At 39.1% G+C, this 17,968-nt stretch overlaps 1 protein-coding gene and 1 long non-coding RNA gene across 3 annotated transcripts; one reads left to right on the top strand and one right to left on the bottom strand.

The window, feature by feature from the left end:
• The first annotated feature begins 800 nt into the window (after positions 1-800).
• LOC112559453 (CD109 antigen-like) lies at positions 801-9,375 on the top strand. 2 transcript variants are annotated; one of them, XM_025230730.1, is made up of 17 exons: positions 801-931; positions 1,538-1,655; positions 2,181-2,294; positions 2,392-2,514; positions 2,799-2,927; positions 3,528-3,666; positions 3,942-4,118; positions 4,627-4,708; positions 5,109-5,277; positions 5,644-5,745; positions 5,903-6,062; positions 6,411-6,583; positions 7,193-7,369; positions 7,554-7,628; positions 7,869-8,130; positions 8,439-8,544; positions 8,656-9,375. In XM_025230730.1, the coding sequence occupies exons 4-15, from the start codon at positions 2,392-2,394 to the stop codon at positions 8,046-8,048; spliced, it is 1,686 nt and encodes a 561-aa protein (XP_025086515.1). In that variant the 5' UTR covers positions 801-931; positions 1,538-1,655; positions 2,181-2,294; the 3' UTR covers positions 8,049-8,130; positions 8,439-8,544; positions 8,656-9,375. The 2 variants fall into 2 exon arrangements, with proteins under 2 accessions (XP_025086515.1, XP_025086516.1); XM_025230731.1 differs by lacking the exons at positions 7,869-8,130; positions 8,439-8,544; positions 8,656-9,375 and adding an exon at positions 7,752-7,814 and having other exon boundaries at positions 7,554-7,716.
• Positions 9,376-10,237: 862 nt separating this feature from the next.
• LOC112559458 lies at positions 10,238-13,841 on the bottom strand. The gene is made up of 5 exons (XR_003098334.1): positions 13,549-13,841; positions 12,364-12,526; positions 11,990-12,171; positions 11,408-11,622; positions 10,238-11,171 (listed from the first exon to the last, which is right to left on the bottom strand). It is a non-coding gene; the product is annotated as an uncharacterized LOC112559458 (long non-coding RNA).
• Between the last annotated feature and the right edge of the window lie 4,127 nt (positions 13,842-17,968).

Raw genomic sequence — 17,968 nt, 5'->3', positions numbered from 1 at the left:
TGAACATCTTAAAGATATATTATTTTATGCAAAGTGTGTTTTCCGGCCAAGAAACTCAAACAATCAAACCTTTTTGAGTTCGTAAAGAACTCAAGACTTTATTATGATATTATATAAGACTTTATTATTATGTGACTCCACAAAAATTTGGTTCAGTGTCTGGACATCACCTCATTTGCATATACTTCAAGTTTTTGCTCCGAATGTGCCCATCGGTGACTTGAACAGTGAGAATTTTAGTTACTACCTGGATTTTTCCACAGAAATGTCAATCAAAACATACAAAACATTTAAAAATTCATAACCCACTTTTCTATCAAAAGAGTTTAATATGCTGTATTACAATTTAAAGCTTTTACACCATTACAGAGTCAGGTATTTAATGAACGTGTGATGATTCCCATTTCGTCTGCTGCCTGAAAGCGTGATGCTCACTAGAACTATTAACACCTCAATTATTGCTCTTGCGTATTTCGTGTTATTACTGTTAGCATACACAGCAGGAGTAAGTCACACGTCATGTGATTAAACAGCATGACAAAAAATGTGTTATATTTACATGTTTCCCGTAAAATATCGCTGTCAGTTTTTTTTTTATTTCTCGCTCAAGTTACTTTCCTGCTGACAGAAACTTCATCCTGCATTTTGCGGCTTAATGGTGTCCGAATTCGCTTTTCTATCTCTCAGTACAGCATAACTTTTCTTTGTTGCAGAGAAAAGCCAACCTACGAGAAAGTACCTTTATCAAATGCAAGCCCATGATAGCTCCATCGGTGATTACTGTTATGGAACCAATTGTGGATACTCGCAGTGCAACCATCGTCATCCAAATATCGAAGAAAGGAGCGAAAAATTAAAAACCCGAAATTGCGGTACAAAAGATTCGAACTTATTTCCCGGAACGATGGCTGTGGGATCTTGTCATTATTGGGTACGTGATTTATTGACTTTAAATTAAAAAAATACAACTAGTCGTTCTAACCAATGCACTCAAATTTATGCATTCAATGTTTTCTCTTCAGGTAAGTGTGTTTTCTATAATAGTTTTGTGAAACACAGTTGACAAGGGTTATTGAACGGTTATTTGAACTCTTATCCATTCAATCATCCATTTATTCAATCAAACTGACCATCAGTTACGGTGTCTGCATGGACTGGTCGTCATATAGAGTGGCGGAGAAGAGACTCAGAAGACTTTCCAGTTGAATTTGTTTTGGGGGTCAGTGAGCAGGGTCTGCATGAGACGAAAGTCTATTCTACGCGTTTGCCAGCAAATTCTTTCTCTGTCTGCCTCGGCATCGAATACCGTCCAATGTATCCTAAAGAACGATCTTAAGACATTTCCGTGTCCTATGGCGGAACTAGACAAAAGTTGGTGTCGCGAGGAGAAGATCCTGCTGTCCCACAATGGTGGTGATCGTGTCCCAAGCTGTCAGCTTTACTTTAAAATGCCCGGGAGTGGACAGTTTTGACAGAGAACACATTTTATTGATAAAACATCATATTTGATTGATATCCACATATTTTCTTCTGCTAGATCAAGTGGGGTTGTTGAGAAACAAGTTAGTGCCCCGGACACTCTCACAACCTGGCTAACAACAGCCTTTGCTGTGCATCCGCTGTATGGACTCTCCGTCACCGCCCAGGCTGCAGAGGTCAGTGCTTGACCTACCTTGCACTCGATGGACAATACACTTATAATATCTTATAGCACATTTAGGAATATTTAACTAAAGGGTTCTTTAGGACGTAAATTATTTGTTATTCAGCATTCATTAACTGCAGCTTATCTAAAATGACTTCTTCATGACTCATTGTATACTACATACGACGGCAAGAAAATACAAATCTTTATTGTTTAAGGACCATATTAACGGGTACATGGTATCTACCTTGCGACCAAGTTTGGCAAAGTTTTATGTGAAGGTCACAAGAAACTAACTGGTTTGTGGGGAGAAAGTAGAACGTTTGAAACATTGAACCTTTGGTTAACATATTTTGCTAAGTCAGTACAAATCTGCCAGTATAGTGGACAAAATATGATTGTGGGACATTAAGCATACCAAAGGCTTGGGTTATTTGCCCATATAGAAATATCCTTTAGTGTCTCTGTTTTTTTTTTATTTCTGTTGTATTTAAAGAAACGACGACGACAATAATAATGATTTTGTGTGTCGCAGCTCACCACATCTCAAGACCTGTTTGTCAGCTTGGACTTGCCATATTCTGCTGTACGGGGAGAGGATGTCTGTCTCAAAGCTGCTGCCTTCAATTACCATAACAAGCCTTTACAAGTAATTTATTTACAGTATTATTACAATTATTATTATTTTCTTAATACCGTGATATAAAACAGACCTACCTCTATACTTTCTTGTCTTCTCTCACCAGATGCGGTTGATGTTGGGTCAGGCTGATGGCTTGGAGAACGTTGTTCTGGAGCCAGCAGCACTTGACCCTAGCAAGCTTGTGGAGACTCGACGTTCAGTCATGGTGACACGAGACCTCGGTCTTGTAAGATGCCTTTGGGCGCTTTTTTCTTTTCATATTTAATGTATAGATGAGAGCTAAGATTAAACTGTCAAAGCGATTTTATCAGCAATTTTCAGTCGATCCCCTTTCCTCACCTGTTGTGCTCACACAAGCGACGCACGCACACAAGCAAATATCCAGCAATCACTTTTTACAGTTAATTAATACTTAATTAACTGTTTACCCACTTTCAATGTCATTTCAACAGTGTATTACTTTTAGGTTACTTTAGGTTATTTTCTGATTTTTTTTTTCTTTTTTCTCAGGTGGCACCTAACACGACGAAAGAAACAGATTTTTGCTTCACACCAACAAAAGTAGGCGATCTGCCTATCCGTGTTAATCTTACATCGTCTGTTCCTGGCGATGGGGTAGAGTATACCCTAAAGGTAGAGGTAGGTAACATTTTTAATAACAAGGTTGTTTTTTCGGTTTTGTGTCTTTCTTTGGTTTCTTGCCGGCTTGGTATTCTCTCCTACATCTTCCCGTATAAATGCTTCATGTGTTGTTGTCTTTCTCAATTCTTTGTCTTCCCTAAAAACGGATTGTAACTTCTTCCACATCGGTACTCTAAGAAGGTTTGGTCAGCGTCAGGAAAGGATTTTATTTTAAATTAATAAAAAAAATAATCACTCTTTTAAAATTATATTACCATCTGTCTCTGACATATCCCACGATAATTTCACTCATTAATTTTGTTGACCCGTCATTTAAACTCTAAAAGATTGATGTTGCCAAACACCTTCGATACTTCAGACGAAAAGCTTACACTGGTGTTTCGCGACCGGATACTATTCATAATAAGACTTTATTCAGAAAGTCCAATATACATATATCGTATGGGCAGCATCCTAAAATCTTTCAGATGAAGGAGCGTTTTCATTCATATTCATGGTATTGAGTACATTTCGCAATCAATAGTTTTTTTAATGTCTCACAATATTAAAACGGTTCCAGCTATCTCGTTATTGACATTTTAAAAAAATAATTTACAGCCTGAAGGATCGCCTCAAGTACAGACAGTCACTGTTCTCCTTGACGCCAAGCCTAATATAATGTTTACGAAATCTGTCCCTCTGAACTTCCCCTCTACAGCGGTTCAAGGGTCACAGGTCATCACTGTCAGCGTGTCAGGTTGGTCAGACAGCCGCTTTGTGGTCACAAGCGTTGTAATTTGGGGAAAACCTATGTCCAGGCTGGATTTTATTTATTTTATCGAATTTTTACTCTTGAAAGCTTGTTTTGGGTTCATTCTGTGAAAAAAGTAGTTATTATTTTGATTTGAATCGCATGTTCATTTAAAGTTTTTCCTCTCATGTTCAAAGATATTTTAACGTAAGTTTATGATGCTTATTGATTGCTTTAAATCTTGTGCAGAATTTTTGCAAGAATAAAATTACCTTTGACAGGTGACCTGCTGGTACCTGTCATCTCTAATCTGGAAACGATACTGGCTTTGCCTAACGGATGTGGAGAACAAAACATGATCTCATTCGCTCCCGATGTTTTAGTGATTAACTACCTTCAGCGCACAAACACTTACACTCCGGCCCTGGGGGAGCAAGCACAGCAGTTCATGTTGACAGGTGAGCAAAACACCTGGCTTGTCACCTTTGTTGTTCATATCGGCAAAGTTTAGTAAACGATTATTTGAATTAAGTGATCGTATTTGTAGCGTTACTCAGTTTTAAAGTGATGGAAGCACAAGATCACTACAGATGTTCACAATGTGTTTTCGAAAATCTGTCATGGCGTCACGCTCGTGATTGAAACCATACTTCGAGTGGATCTTGGAAATATGCAAGCAATTAAATAAGTTTTTTTAAGTAAGTGACCAAAACTAAAAACTGCTATTGTTTTGTGTCTACAAGTTAGAACACTTTTGACAGGATACGATAATTGAGTGTCCTGATAATAATTTTAAGATCACACGTATTTTTTTTCTCTCTCTCTCTCTATCTTTCACTCAAACAAACGAACAAACAAACAAACGAACAAACAAATGAACAAACAAACAAACAAACAAACAACATAAAACACTATAACCCACACATATGCATGAGAAAGTGGCAACATGATGTTTTCTGTTTGCAGGCTACCAAAAGGAACTTACCTTCCAACGTCTGGATGGGTCATTTAGTACCTGGGGACAGACTGACCCGTCTGGTAGCATGTGGTTAGTGTATGATATACAAATAAAAAAGCAACCTTCTTCATTTTAAATAAAGTAATCAAACATGAAGAGGTTGCATGTATGCTGAAATTTGCTTACTACTCATGGTTTACTAGATCATCTCACCAATAAACAATAGTTTTTTTTTCTTATTTAGGATAAGAGGCTTTTATGTTTTACTGCATAACACATAATAGTTGATGATGCTCTGTAACAGCTTCTAAAAGAAATGATGGGAAGTCTATAAATACTATCTTAAACGGACTCAAAATCTACCAGTATGAAACAATTGTCTAGAAAAAAGTTACAGAGAAGACATTTAGTTATTTTGGACTTCTATGAAGTCTTCTTTCAACTATTTAAAACAAACTTTAAAACTGTATTTAGTATAATTTCTTTCTAGGTTGACTGCATTCGTAACAAAGTGCTTCGTTCATGCAATGGCACTGAAAGATAATGTTATCACCATTGACCCCAAGGTAGTCAGATCTTCTTTAAAGTGGATTACAACTCAGCAAACAAATGACGGTTCGTTTCCAGAGCCAGGAAATGTCGTCCACAAAGAAATGCAGGTAGATACTTTAAGAACGGTTTTCTCTCTTAATTTTAGTACGTAAGTGGATAATTTATTACTTAAAAATTTACTGTTCCAAACTCATGCCCAATAGATATAGATAATAACATAAAAAAATGATGAAATCAAATGGAAACATCTATTCGAGATACAGTAGCAGTAAAGATACGCTATGGCACATATTTTTTTCTGGGGTAGATACTTATTTTATTGTAGCCTTTCAGAAGTTTTGTTATCTTGACACATTTTCATTCTTGCTTAAATGTCCAGGTACGTTTATTAATTCATAGCATTGTACATTTTAAAGCTCGCTATCGTGCATCAAAGTGTAACATTTTATAACTTCCACTCTCACTTAAAACAGAGTGGGTCTGCAAACGGCGAGGCAATAACGGCTTTTGTGCTCATCTCCCTGGCTGAGGCCAGCAATAAATTTAAGGATCTGGATCCTGGAGAGCAGCAAGGCGTAAGTTTAGTGATTAACTTTATTGATGCATGTTAAGTCTCAAATAACAAACTAGGAGGAGAGCAGTTAGAGTTACAAGGCTACTTTCCTGTTGTACAGCGATGTAGAAAGTTAATTAGACTCAGTCCAATAATTGCATTGTTTGACTTTTTGACAGTTGCAGAATTCTATCTCCAGAGCTCGTGATTTCTTAGAAGCACGATTGAATGCGCTAACTGACCCCTATGACCTCGCCATTGTGACGTATGCACTGCACCTAGCTCGCAGTGGCAGCAAGGACCTCGCTTTCCAACGCTTACAACAAAACGCGATAACAAGTGGGTCCTGAGTTAATGAACATCGATAACATGTGTAGCCACTAGCCCTGTCTTCTCTCGACTATCGGTCTGTCAACATTATATGATATTGGATACCATCTTTCTTTTTTTTAAATAACGAAGTTTGGCTGACTTTTACAAAAGATTTTCAATGCAACGCATTATACGACTTTGAATTCACTTTACCTAAGAGACAGTATATGTTAAATACCTCATTACAGGTGCTGCTTCATGACAATAATCAAGAAACATATTTTTCACATGAATTGTTTTCAACGATTATGCTTCAGTGTTTAGGCGCAATGGCTTTGACGTTCTTTTTGTTATTTCTGTTGGGTTTTGCAACAGATAATTACACAAAGCATTGGGAAAGAGATCCTGCGACATCCGCTCTAAATATAGAAATGACGTCATATAACCTCCTGACCTACATTTTGCGAGAGGACGTGGAGGGCGCCATGCCTATTCTACGTTGGCTGATGGAACTGCAGGGTCCTAAAGGTGGCTTCATATCTACCCAGGTAATCTCTATGTGTTGTCATGGTTACAATATAAACACGTCACATATCGCACACATATCTATTACGTTCTAAATACTATTTAGTCATTACTCATAAATTGAATAATCAGAACGACAAGGCAATGCATTACAAAACTAATGTGAAAGAGAATATTTTGATAATGCCAACATGTCAAAAGTGATATTAGTGATATATTTGGTTTATTTTGTCTAAATAAGAGGCTAAATCCTGCGCATGACGTAAGCAAAAATTTGTAAACTGCTAAAAAAACTTCCTATAGGTGTTAGCCACGATCAGTATACTCCATGCATGTATATCGATGATAAATAGTATATGACATTGTGGAAATCTTTTAACATTATCTCTTGGCTGACTATACGACAATAACCCAATTGCAGGAAAGAGCACTTGTGTGTGATACTTCGGTAAAGCACAGAATAAAAGTTATATTAAATGCTTTTATCCTATAGGTAAACGTAACTACAAAATTATTAGCCATAAAAATCACAGATATCTCCTAAACCGACAAAAAAAAAACAAAAAAAAAAAAACAACCCACGTAGTCTACATAAGTACTAGTAAGTACTCTCATCCATTTCTATTTCACAGGACACAGTTGTCGGCCTCCAGGCTTTGGCGGAAATGGCTGCTGCGAACCACAATCCAGTTGCAGTACCTTTAACTGTCACAGTCAGCTGGAACTCAGGAGGACAAGCATTCAAGAAGGACTTGACCATCGACGACTCCACAAAGATGTTACTTCAAACCGTAGACGTGACCATTGTGGTGAGGCCACGAAATGTCCAAATATTTTAGATCTTTAATATCTGCTCTTAGTTTTGTTTTAATCTCATTATGTGGTTGAATAAAATAAATTGGCTCATTAAATAAAACATTCAATATAAATTTCTTGATTAGAGTAAATGCAATGAACTAAGAAGCACTTGCTACTAGCACTGTGTCCTTTCAGAGCAGCAACATTCCACCTGAAGTACTAATTTCAGCTTCTACTAGCGGTACTTTTACTGGATTCCCAGAGGCAAAAGTAAGTCAAATGAAGAAACTAAATGCATTTTTATTATCCATGAAAATAGTTATAGCAATTCTCACATTATAGGGAATGGAAGTAGTTGTGGTTGCAAAAAAATAAAAAAAATAAAAATAACCCATTCAAATTATAGAGATCTCATTTGTTTTATGATCAGTCAGAATTTAGGAGATTTTCAAATCATTGCTTTGACAAAGAATATAACAATGTTAAGTGATTTATTGATACTGTCTCCAGGTTGTCATGCAATACAACATTAACGACTCTACAACCTCCGAGATCTTCCAGATTACCTACCAGGTTGTCAAAGCCAGTGTTAAGACTTTCACTGTAGTCGTAGAAGCTAAGCGTGTGGATGGCAAGCAGGGAGGCAATGACTCTTCTGGAAGTGGGCATCCCTACTGGCTTTTCTGTTGACACCACTCATCCCAGCTATTCCGTGCCTACCTCCAAGCTGCAGGAACAAGGTCACAGGAAGTACATCTTGTATTATGATGAAGTAAGTCCTTTTCCTCTCTTTTATTGAAGATTCATTTTCTTTCGGTAGTTTTAAACTCCTTTATAGAAGGTTTATATTCTTTAAGTAGACTTTAACACTTAAGTCAAATTCATGCTGTAAGGTTAATTTAAAGGAGTGTTGTTGCCTAGTTTTCTATGTTTCGCTAAATAGCACAGACACACGAACACACCACCCTAATGTAGGATATGAACGATTTGTCTCTAGATATGATGAATGGATATATAGAAGCTTGAGTGTGTATAGAGGCACAAATAATAATTTTAGCCATACAATCATGATTGTTCCAGGTGAACGCCAGTGGAGTGCGAGCTTCATTGCCCATGTCTGTGTCTCAAGGAATCCCCGTTAACACCCAGCCTGTTCCTATCAAAATCTACGATTACTACGAACCAGGTAGAAATAACTACTGTGTACTGTATGAAATCAAAATGTGAAAAACATTATATTTGTACTGTAGTGTTATAGTAAAACAAATAAAATTAAATTTCATGAATCTGTGTACAGGTGGCAAGCAGCAGCTATCTGTGTACTACCAACTGTCTGGACAAGAAAGTTCTTATCTGTGAGTGCGTCACAGAGTACAAAGGTTGCTCATCTGACAGCCTGGCGGGATAGTAGTCATTGGGACTACAAACACTCCAGACAGCAAATACTTTCCAGCTATTGTTTAAACAAATTTGTGTACCCAGCTGCTGGAGTAAATTTACAGCCATGAACATTTACTATAGTAGTTGCTTGTTTCAGACTTGCCTACTTCTACAGATATTTTGTCGCAGCTATAGACAACTAGCTATATAGCTATAATCGCACTAAAAATACCCTTTAGAACCAAAAATTGTGTCTTAACAGATCATTAAAAAGCACGAGAAATTAAAGAGTGGGAATGAGGACGATTGATTTCTCTGGAGACAACCGACTAACGCAGCTTCAAATTTAGTTTGTCAGAGGCTTTAGTCATTGCGACTGTAACCTGTCATCATCCAAAAGTAATAAGAGGGATGTTAATGAGCTTAGTCTATAAGCACTTAAGTTCTGCCGAGTGCCAGCTATGACTGAGAGTTGAGAAAATGTTACTTTTCGCGATAATAGCTGTTGATAATAGGAGAAATGTGAAATTTTGTATCCGAAAGCTCTAATGATGATTTCTAGGGTTAGACAAGTCTGTTGTACTCAAAATAATTGCATGGATCTCTCTAAAAAAGCGAGCAAACATTGCATTGTGATTCTGCTGAGATCATTCACGACATGATTGTTAATACATTTTGCTGATTAAAATGATGACATGATTTAATACATTTTGCTGCATATGTTTATGTGTTTATGTTGTTTATAAATTATTTTGAGCTGCTTGTGAGGATGAATGAGTGGACGTTTTGAAAGACAAAAAAGGTCTTTTCAGAAACCTCATAGTAGAAGTTGAAAATTAGATGAAGTTTAAAATTAGACACAAACTGTCTTTTTGAACTCTTTTGAATTTAATGTTCTGGGTAACATTCTATATGAAAGGTTAAAGGTTGACGATCCCCACTCGCTGCAACCGCTCAAAACACTTTCTAAAACATCAAAAATAAAGTACACGTGTCTTTCATTAACAGCAAATATGGGTTAGGTGCACGAAAATAAAATAAAAGCACTGCTCATCACTGCTTCGTGTTACCTAGGGGTGCGCTGGCTCAGTGTGTCTGGTCTTGACATGACACAGGCAGCATGACCGCTGTCACCTGTTCTACTAAGGATGGTACCGACGAGGCTGCTTTCCAGACTTGGTTCATAAGCCTTTGCATCCTCATTACATATATAAAAGTGCTCACAATCGAGAATGTTTTAATAGTAATATTAACACATTCTAATTAAGTATAAACTAAACATTAAAAATAATTATTTATCAAAATACAAAAATTGTTTAACACAGAAAAATCCAGAAAATTAAACAGGTTAGGATTAATTTGAAATTTGGAGAATGGCAAGATGTTAGTAAACAAAGTCCTTAGTGCCATATTTTGGTGGACGTAAAAGCGATTCGTGTCAAAAAAAAAAAAAAAACAACTGAATATATACAATGCTGTTTAAATAAGCACATATCTACGAAAACCTGGAATTACTGTAGGAACCATACAAAGCATTGAAGAAAAAAACTTTAAACACTCTTAACAGAGGTGTCATGAAATAGTTTTTAAGTGTCTACGTGATCAGTAAATATAGAAGCCGCTTAGCTGGAGACGAGTTGCATGCAGCTGAGATTAATAATAGAGACGTAAAAAATATATGTCTAACCTCGTGTTAAAATAACATGATAAGCAATTACACATAATAAAGTGCTCAAGGTGTGGTGTCTCACTGAAGCACCTTAGCGAGGACTTATGTGTCTTACTTTAAAAGTCTAACGAGAGCTGCGAGGACAAGGCCCGTCACTCCGGCTATCGTCGACTGAGGTGGAGCAGACGACGGAGCAGTGGTTTCAAGGTAGACGCTCTCGCAGTCGATGTCGCTGCAGCCGCTCATAGTTTGCAGCTCCACCGATTCCCCACCCAGGGATGTGACGACGATGTCACCGTTCTGGAACGCTTGTGCCGCACGCTGTACCACTTCCGACAAGTTGTACGAGACAGGGTCGCTTATACCATAACCCTGCTTGTCCGCGAGAAAAACGAAAGCTTGGATCTGTTCACTGTTCAGTTGAATGCCGTAGGCAAACCACTGAACGCCGCTCACTTCCAGCCCAGCTGTTGAGCCAGCAGGTCGGCCAGCTCGGACGTCAACTGGTTAACGGCCTCTTCATCGTCGGTCTCGCCTTCCCAGACATCGTCGGAAGCCTCACGTTTGTAGCGAGGTTCGACCTCATTCATCGCCTCATTGCTGATCTCTCTCCAGAACCTCGGCTTGTAGTCAACCGCATTAAGGAGGTCGGGGTCAGCTGCACGTCGCTGACGTAGACTCTTGGACTTGACTCGTATCTTGATGGCTACCTTTCGCATACCTGACTGCATCTGATTGGCTCGTGGGACACACGTCTTAGAGATCTGTATTGTCAACAAAACTAGGTGTTTATTTACTTTATTTGTGACCGTTCGGCTATGAATATTTAAACTACTTTTTGAAAAACTGCTTTGCTGTGGAAGTATAGTTTTTGCTTCTGTGCAGCCTAGAAGAAGCCGTACTTATCTTAATTTATTCATTCGTGAAGACAGGAAACAAACCGACTATTTGCTTAACTGCAATTCTTCCATTCTTCTTCCCGAAAATATATAGTACTCACCTTCAGCAGCCCCACCAAGGACTCGGAGTAGCTGGTTATAAAGGAGCTCCTTATGATCCAGAACATGTACCAGAAGTCCATAGGAGCCTGGCTGCAGATGCTTTGGGCCCTGTGTAAGGCTTTTCATAGCAAGCAAAGTGGGACCGTAAGGCCCGTTTCTTGACATCATCACAAGTGTAGGTAGTGTAGGCCCGCATCAGCGGTGTCAGCTCCACCTGTACATTACGAACACGAGTATTTTTTGTAATAAATATGTCGAAGAAAATGTAGGTAGACTTTTTATATAGTCCGATGCGTTCTGAAAACTGAAATTTTTTTATATACAATTATGCTTTCGGCGAATAAATAAGGATACCTCCCTGGCTCGTCGACTGATACAGCATGAGTTTCCTTTTTTACTGACAAATGGTCTGGGGTCGTTATTTTAAGATAATCAACATTTCAAAGATTTCTTACTTAGAATCCTCATCTCGCGGCTTTCTTTGCAGTGGCCCTGACATTATCAAATGAGTTTCATCAGTTATAAACAATTTTTTGCCAAGGTTATGTAGAAAAACAAAGCAAAACAAAACAAACAATTACCTGCAGACATTTACGCACTGCATCAACCCATTGTCTGCCAGTGTAGAGAAAAGATCGGACTTGTCCTCGTATAGTTTACAAAAGTTCTCGCAAAAGTGATGGCATTCTGGTCTCGTACTCCAGAGCACTGGTACTTCTTCTCCAGGCAATTTTTGAACCAGTTACAGTCAGTACCGGTGGAGCTACATATATATAACACGTAAATGATGATCATATTGGAGACAGGCAAATTGCAGCCATTAGGTAACATCAAATCTGTGTATGGAAGGAAGTCAAAAATACAAACTTGAACAAAAATGAAAAACACATTTAAAAAAAGTGCATCTGACTTGCATCACCGCACCTATAATAGTCATAATGATGGTACGACTTACCTGTAACAGTCCTGAGGAAGAGTCGACCCTGACGGGGGAGAGATGGTGACGTTGGGGTTGCACGCGCAGTCTGACGTCACATTGCCAGTGTATAGCTTGTAGAGTTCAGCCATGCACTGGTAGTAGCAAAAGATGGCGTCAGGGTCTCGGCACTTCTCGGTGCCTGCGACACAATATTACACTTTGAACATGTCTGTACTTGTCACATCTTCCTTTCAACTTGTCTTTTTCATTCAGTCATTCACACTGCCTGGCCAGCTGGAAATTTCTTTGCAGGTGTGCGTGCCTGTGTGTTTGTGTGTGTGTGTGTGTGAGAGAGAGAGATAAGTTTTTACATCGATAAATATGGATTAAAAATTATAAAATAAAATACAATGTTCGAAATTATTAAATTATCAAATAAAGAAATACATGAGCTTATCTCTTAGACAAATGCACATTTGAAATGTGTTTATATTTATTTAACAATTCTACACAGGGAAAAATTAAGTGCATTCTCTTCGTAACAGAGAATCAGTCATACAACGTAGACTATAATGTCTGTGATTGTTGCCCAAAACAATTTGATCGGGAGAAGATTTACTTACCAGTCTGTCGAGTGAATTCAGTTTGAGCCTTTTAAATTTTTTACAACTTCAGTCAAGGCTTCTAAATAAAGTTTAAATGTGTAGGACCGTATTTCAAAATTAGCCATTTAATTTTTCTGTGCAAAGAAATCACTTCTTCAACACGACAACCTGAGCGATATTTTCATTCGACTCGAAGACAACAATAGTTTGCTGGACTGAGCCACACTCACTGTTACAAACACTACTTGCACAAAAGAAATCTCCAGTATAGGAGAGTAATTTATGTCAGCTTTCCTAATGGCAGATGAGAAAGCCGATGCTTGAAGGCTTATTCTTGAAAAGTAAGCATAATTATGTACTCATATTTTAAGAGCTGTTATTTTCAATTAACTAAACCCGATCATAAAGAAAAAAATTTGCTCTAGTGTTGTCCTTAAATAAATGTTGGGTCATGTGGTAAAGTAGTGTCTCCACTGCTTCGTGATCATTAATATTTTTTCAGTTCTAGAATCGATGACAATACATTTCTTCGTATTATTGTTGTTGTTGTTGTTGTTGCTATTGTTATTATTAAAGTAGACTGATAACACGTAACACTGACACACACTCGGTGTACCTTTAGACTTTGTCCTGATGTATTGGTTGCTGAGGCAGGTCCCCCACTGGTAGCCATCGTAGTATGGAACACCTAGAAAGCAGTCCAGCGACCCAGATGGCCCATAGTTGCTATCACAAATAGCAGCGTTTGCCGAGGGCAACGACGAGAACCACACCACCACCAGGACCACTGCAACTGATCGTGCTTCTCCTCTGCCCATGGCGTAGATGTGAAGGGAACTCCACGGCTTGGGTCTCATTTTATTGAACCTTCCCCTACCCCCGCAAGTCCCGTTTGTCTCCCTTGTCTGGGGTGCAACCGCGCGGCGCTGACTGCTAACGTCGTCATGGCTAAATACAGGACAACAACATGCAAATGCCGGCACGCATGCGCATAGACGTACGAACGTGTGTATGAATGTGTGTGCACAAAATTTTGAAAGTAAAACGCTGTTACAATTACAATTTCTTAGTTTTCAACAATATCTGAAATAATTTTCATGCATTTTTAGACAGACGGCAGCTAAGATCAAGCAAATAAATAAATTAATTAAAACAAGATTTGATGTTTATGAATGCTGCCATTAGCCTTTGGCGTGGAAGGTACCTATCAAAGAGAACTGTGTTTATCAGTAGGGAAGCGCTGTAAACAGAGATTGATATATTCAAAGCAGACGCTGGTAAACAGGGAGGATCAAGGTCGGAATAATCAAGCAGTTAGTGTTACTGTACAGGACCACTCTCGGTGTTGATTGGTAAACAGATCTATGCAGTCAGTTCTCAAAGAAGTAACTTAGACACACATGTATTCTGACTGAAAATGTATAAACGTGTATTTTGACTGCATTTACTTTTGTACAAAACGAATAGTTTAAAGCAAAATTTAAAAAGTAATCATTAACATTTGTGCCGACCATCACATATCGTGCTAAACAAGATTACTTCTGAAGATACAACAGTTTTCAAAATAGAGATACAATTTGTTTCGCTACATAATATATATATATCTTGAAATATACGCTGTTGTTCTGAAATGTTTCATGGTTGTGACAACTAAGATGAAGGGTTGCTTGTTGTGAGTGACGAGGACATAATTCTAGCTATAAATTAAATGTAAAAACGACAGAAAAGACACGAGCATGTGATTACATCTGGTATATCTAGAGGTAATGTAATACAACAAGCCTTCTTCTTCGAGGATAATTACTATTTTATCTCTTTTTTCTTTAATACACACTTAAAATGATAGAACTTATGTCCTCCTTGCTTAATAAAATTCCAAATGGTTCCTTAACACCGTTACTTTCGCCCTTTCTTTCGTTCAAAGGCGACTCTGTCTTCAATACCTCGTCTCTAAAAACACGCCAGTCAATGTCTGATGTGAGTGAAGCTGTCCACTGAGATATCAGAACACGTGATTTGTGTGCAAAGTTGAGAGGTCAAATTACCTACAAGGACAGCGCGCATACGCGATGAGTAGATCGGTCTAGTCATTAAACGACTGGGTCTACGCATACTGTTTGTAATCTTACAAATCTAGCCTTTATGCATCCTTTTTCTTTCCTTAACTGCCACCGGCTGACCCGCTTATGAGACAACCACCCAGTACAAGTCAGCAGGTGGGGAAGCACGATATGGCGAAACAGCGTTGAAGCCTTGCCATCGAGGTCGGTCTCCTAGGGAATGGTCAATCCACTTCGTTGCATTCAAAAGCCAGGTGTTTTGTTGTTGTTATTGTTGTTTTGTATCTTTGTTGTTTTGTTTTTTGCTTGTCCTGGCGACGGCGACTACATCTCACGTACCCTTGCAGGACCTTCGGCAATGTGTCATGTGGGGTGACGAGCACGAATCACGTAGGCTTTCGAAATTTTATTGTGGCAAGGAGTGGTTTCTCACGACCCAAAAATGTGGCCACTGTGCAGCGGACAAAATCATTTCTCCTGCGCTCTCTGTATGAGATCGGGAGGAGATACATATCAATATAATGCCTTTACAAATTCTCCTACCACTTCTATTCTCCCTTCAAAACACCATTCTGACATGAGATACAACAACATTTGAACAAGTTTCAAATAAACGTTCGGACTGGTTTCCATTTTGACTGTTCTAAAAATATTAGGAGGCTTTGTATTAATGTTAAACCGTATGAGAGCCCATGAAAGCTTGCTGAAGATTTCTTTCTTTGAGAACAGAGAGCAGTTTGACTTTCAAATGTAGAACGAACGTCATAGTATCATGCGTGGGTTTTATTCTTGGCTTTAGCGTTTGCACCACCTTTGTGTAAGAAAACGGCCAACTTGTCAACAACAACAAGCTGAAGGTTAATCATCTGCTTTTCTATACCCACCCCCCTTTCAACCTGTGAAACGTGCTTTTTAACACACGGCACAGTTACCGTGACATATTTCTCAACAGCGTGCTAAAATAAAATGTTGTCAGCGTGACCTTTCTAACACATATACACACGCCTATAATAATAATAATGGCGATGACGATGATGATGTCAACTTATAACGCGCATCATCATGACCAAGATAGTTCGCATTGTCTGCGCAAGACCATTTACGATAAATGAAAGATAACAACCAGTGGACAAGGAGGAAGGTATAGACACACTGACAACATAAAGATAAAGTACAAGAGTAGAAAGTAAGGCAAAGGAAGAAGGTATGAAGAGATATAAATACATTTGCATTTTATTTGTCAGGAAGGACAGAAAGGCACTGAAAAAATCAATCATGTTAAAAACGCTTACGATTGGCGCAGCTGTAAACGTATATGCAGAAGTTTTCTTTGCTTATTTAAAAGGATGATCCTAAAAATGTTTTAGCTTGTAGTACATGCAAAGTATCTGGAAAATTTATCAAGAATACTTTTATATCCATTGGGTCCAAATGTTTAAATCATGCAACACTTCACAGTTCATTTACAATCTTTTACAAACGGTAAAAATCACTTTTCTGAGAGATGACTTTCAAGCTTAAGAGGATGTTTATAAAATATTTTTTTAAAAAGTCTCTCAAGTGGTCCCGACGGAAAATATATTTTAATTTTTCTTCTTTCTCTACATTACAACGAAATGACCTTATGTGAGGACACTGTAGTACAAAGCCGGCAAGCCGCATTGTGAAATCATGGAAGAAATTTCAAGAAAAAGCACTCTTTAATAGTCATGGCAGTTATTGGGATCAAACTAAACAAGGAGGGAAATGGTTGATTGTAGGACATAAAGCGTAGCAAAACGTTCATCAAGAGGATGGCTAGGAAAGCGTGTTGCAGTCACACAACGAGTGACTTGACGACAGCAGCGAGCAGAACGAAGAGGACTGAAGAGGAGGGTGATCCCAGCTCACCACTATGGCCGTCAACAGGTGTAGGTGCTGCGTTTACCTTGAGGTAGGGGGCGCGGCAGTCGATGTCGCCGCAAGCTTCAAGGGATTGCAACCGGGCCTGCTGACCTTCCAGGGTCACGCGCAGTTCTCCATTTTGGATGGCATGCGCCACCTGCTGCACCAGTTCCGTCATGTTGGGAGACGCCGAAAGTGAGGGGCTGTCCAGTCCAAAAGCTCGCTTGTCAGCCAAGAAGACTACGGCTCGAGTTACGTTCACGTCCACCGGCAACCCGTAGGCGAACCACTCAACCCCGCTGACGTTCCACCCTAGCTGTTTCGCCAGCTCATCGGCAAGCTCTGACGCCAGCAAGTGGTAGGTCGTCTGGTTGTCTGTCTCACCCTCCCACTGGTTGCTGGGGGTCTGACGTCTGGACCGCCGGTGCGCGAGGTTTACTTTAGAGTCACTGGCGGAAGTCGTTGCCTGGAGCGAAACGTAGCCAATGGCTCTGGCCTGGCTCGACGAAGATCGAACTGATTTCAGGGTGAGCGACTCCTGGCCCCACGTCTGTGCCGGGTGGGATTAGCTTTCATCTGGACAATGATGGTGAACATGCTCATGCCGTTGGGAAGGTCGCGGACAGTGTTGTTGGTGGTGAAGCACGACTCGCTGACCTAATGACGTAAATTTAACAAACGTTGTGAGACATAAATAGCAATCTAGTCATTGGGATTTTCACACCAATGCTGTCAACGCACTGGTGTGTTTTTGTCTCTGGCTGAGCCTCTGGCTGGCTTCAAGAGAAACGCAGTGAAATGAATATGTCAGGACGACAGTCTTGCCATTCATTTCTCAGCCAACGCTTTCTCAGTCCAGGGGCGGAAATAACAAGAGAGAAAACTCTAGCAGTCGTTATAATCATCATCTTCTTCTTCGAAGTCGTTGCCATAATCGTCTTGGTCATCGTTAGTTCATCATCGTCGTCGTCATCATTTTTATCGTCAACATGTTCTTGTCCTGCTATATCCATTTCCCTTCTGCTACAAGAAGTGTTAAACGCGTTTAAGTGTAACATAAAATCTTGCAACAGTTTTCTGAAGACAGACCCG

Source organism: Pomacea canaliculata, linkage group LG3 (genome assembly GCF_003073045.1).
Source record: "Pomacea canaliculata isolate SZHN2017 linkage group LG3, ASM307304v1, whole genome shotgun sequence".
NCBI classification, from domain to species: Eukaryota; Metazoa; Mollusca; class Gastropoda; order Architaenioglossa; family Ampullariidae; genus Pomacea; species Pomacea canaliculata.
The sequence above is the reverse complement of the archived record's forward strand: the minus strand, read 5'-3'. Positions and strand labels throughout refer to the sequence as shown.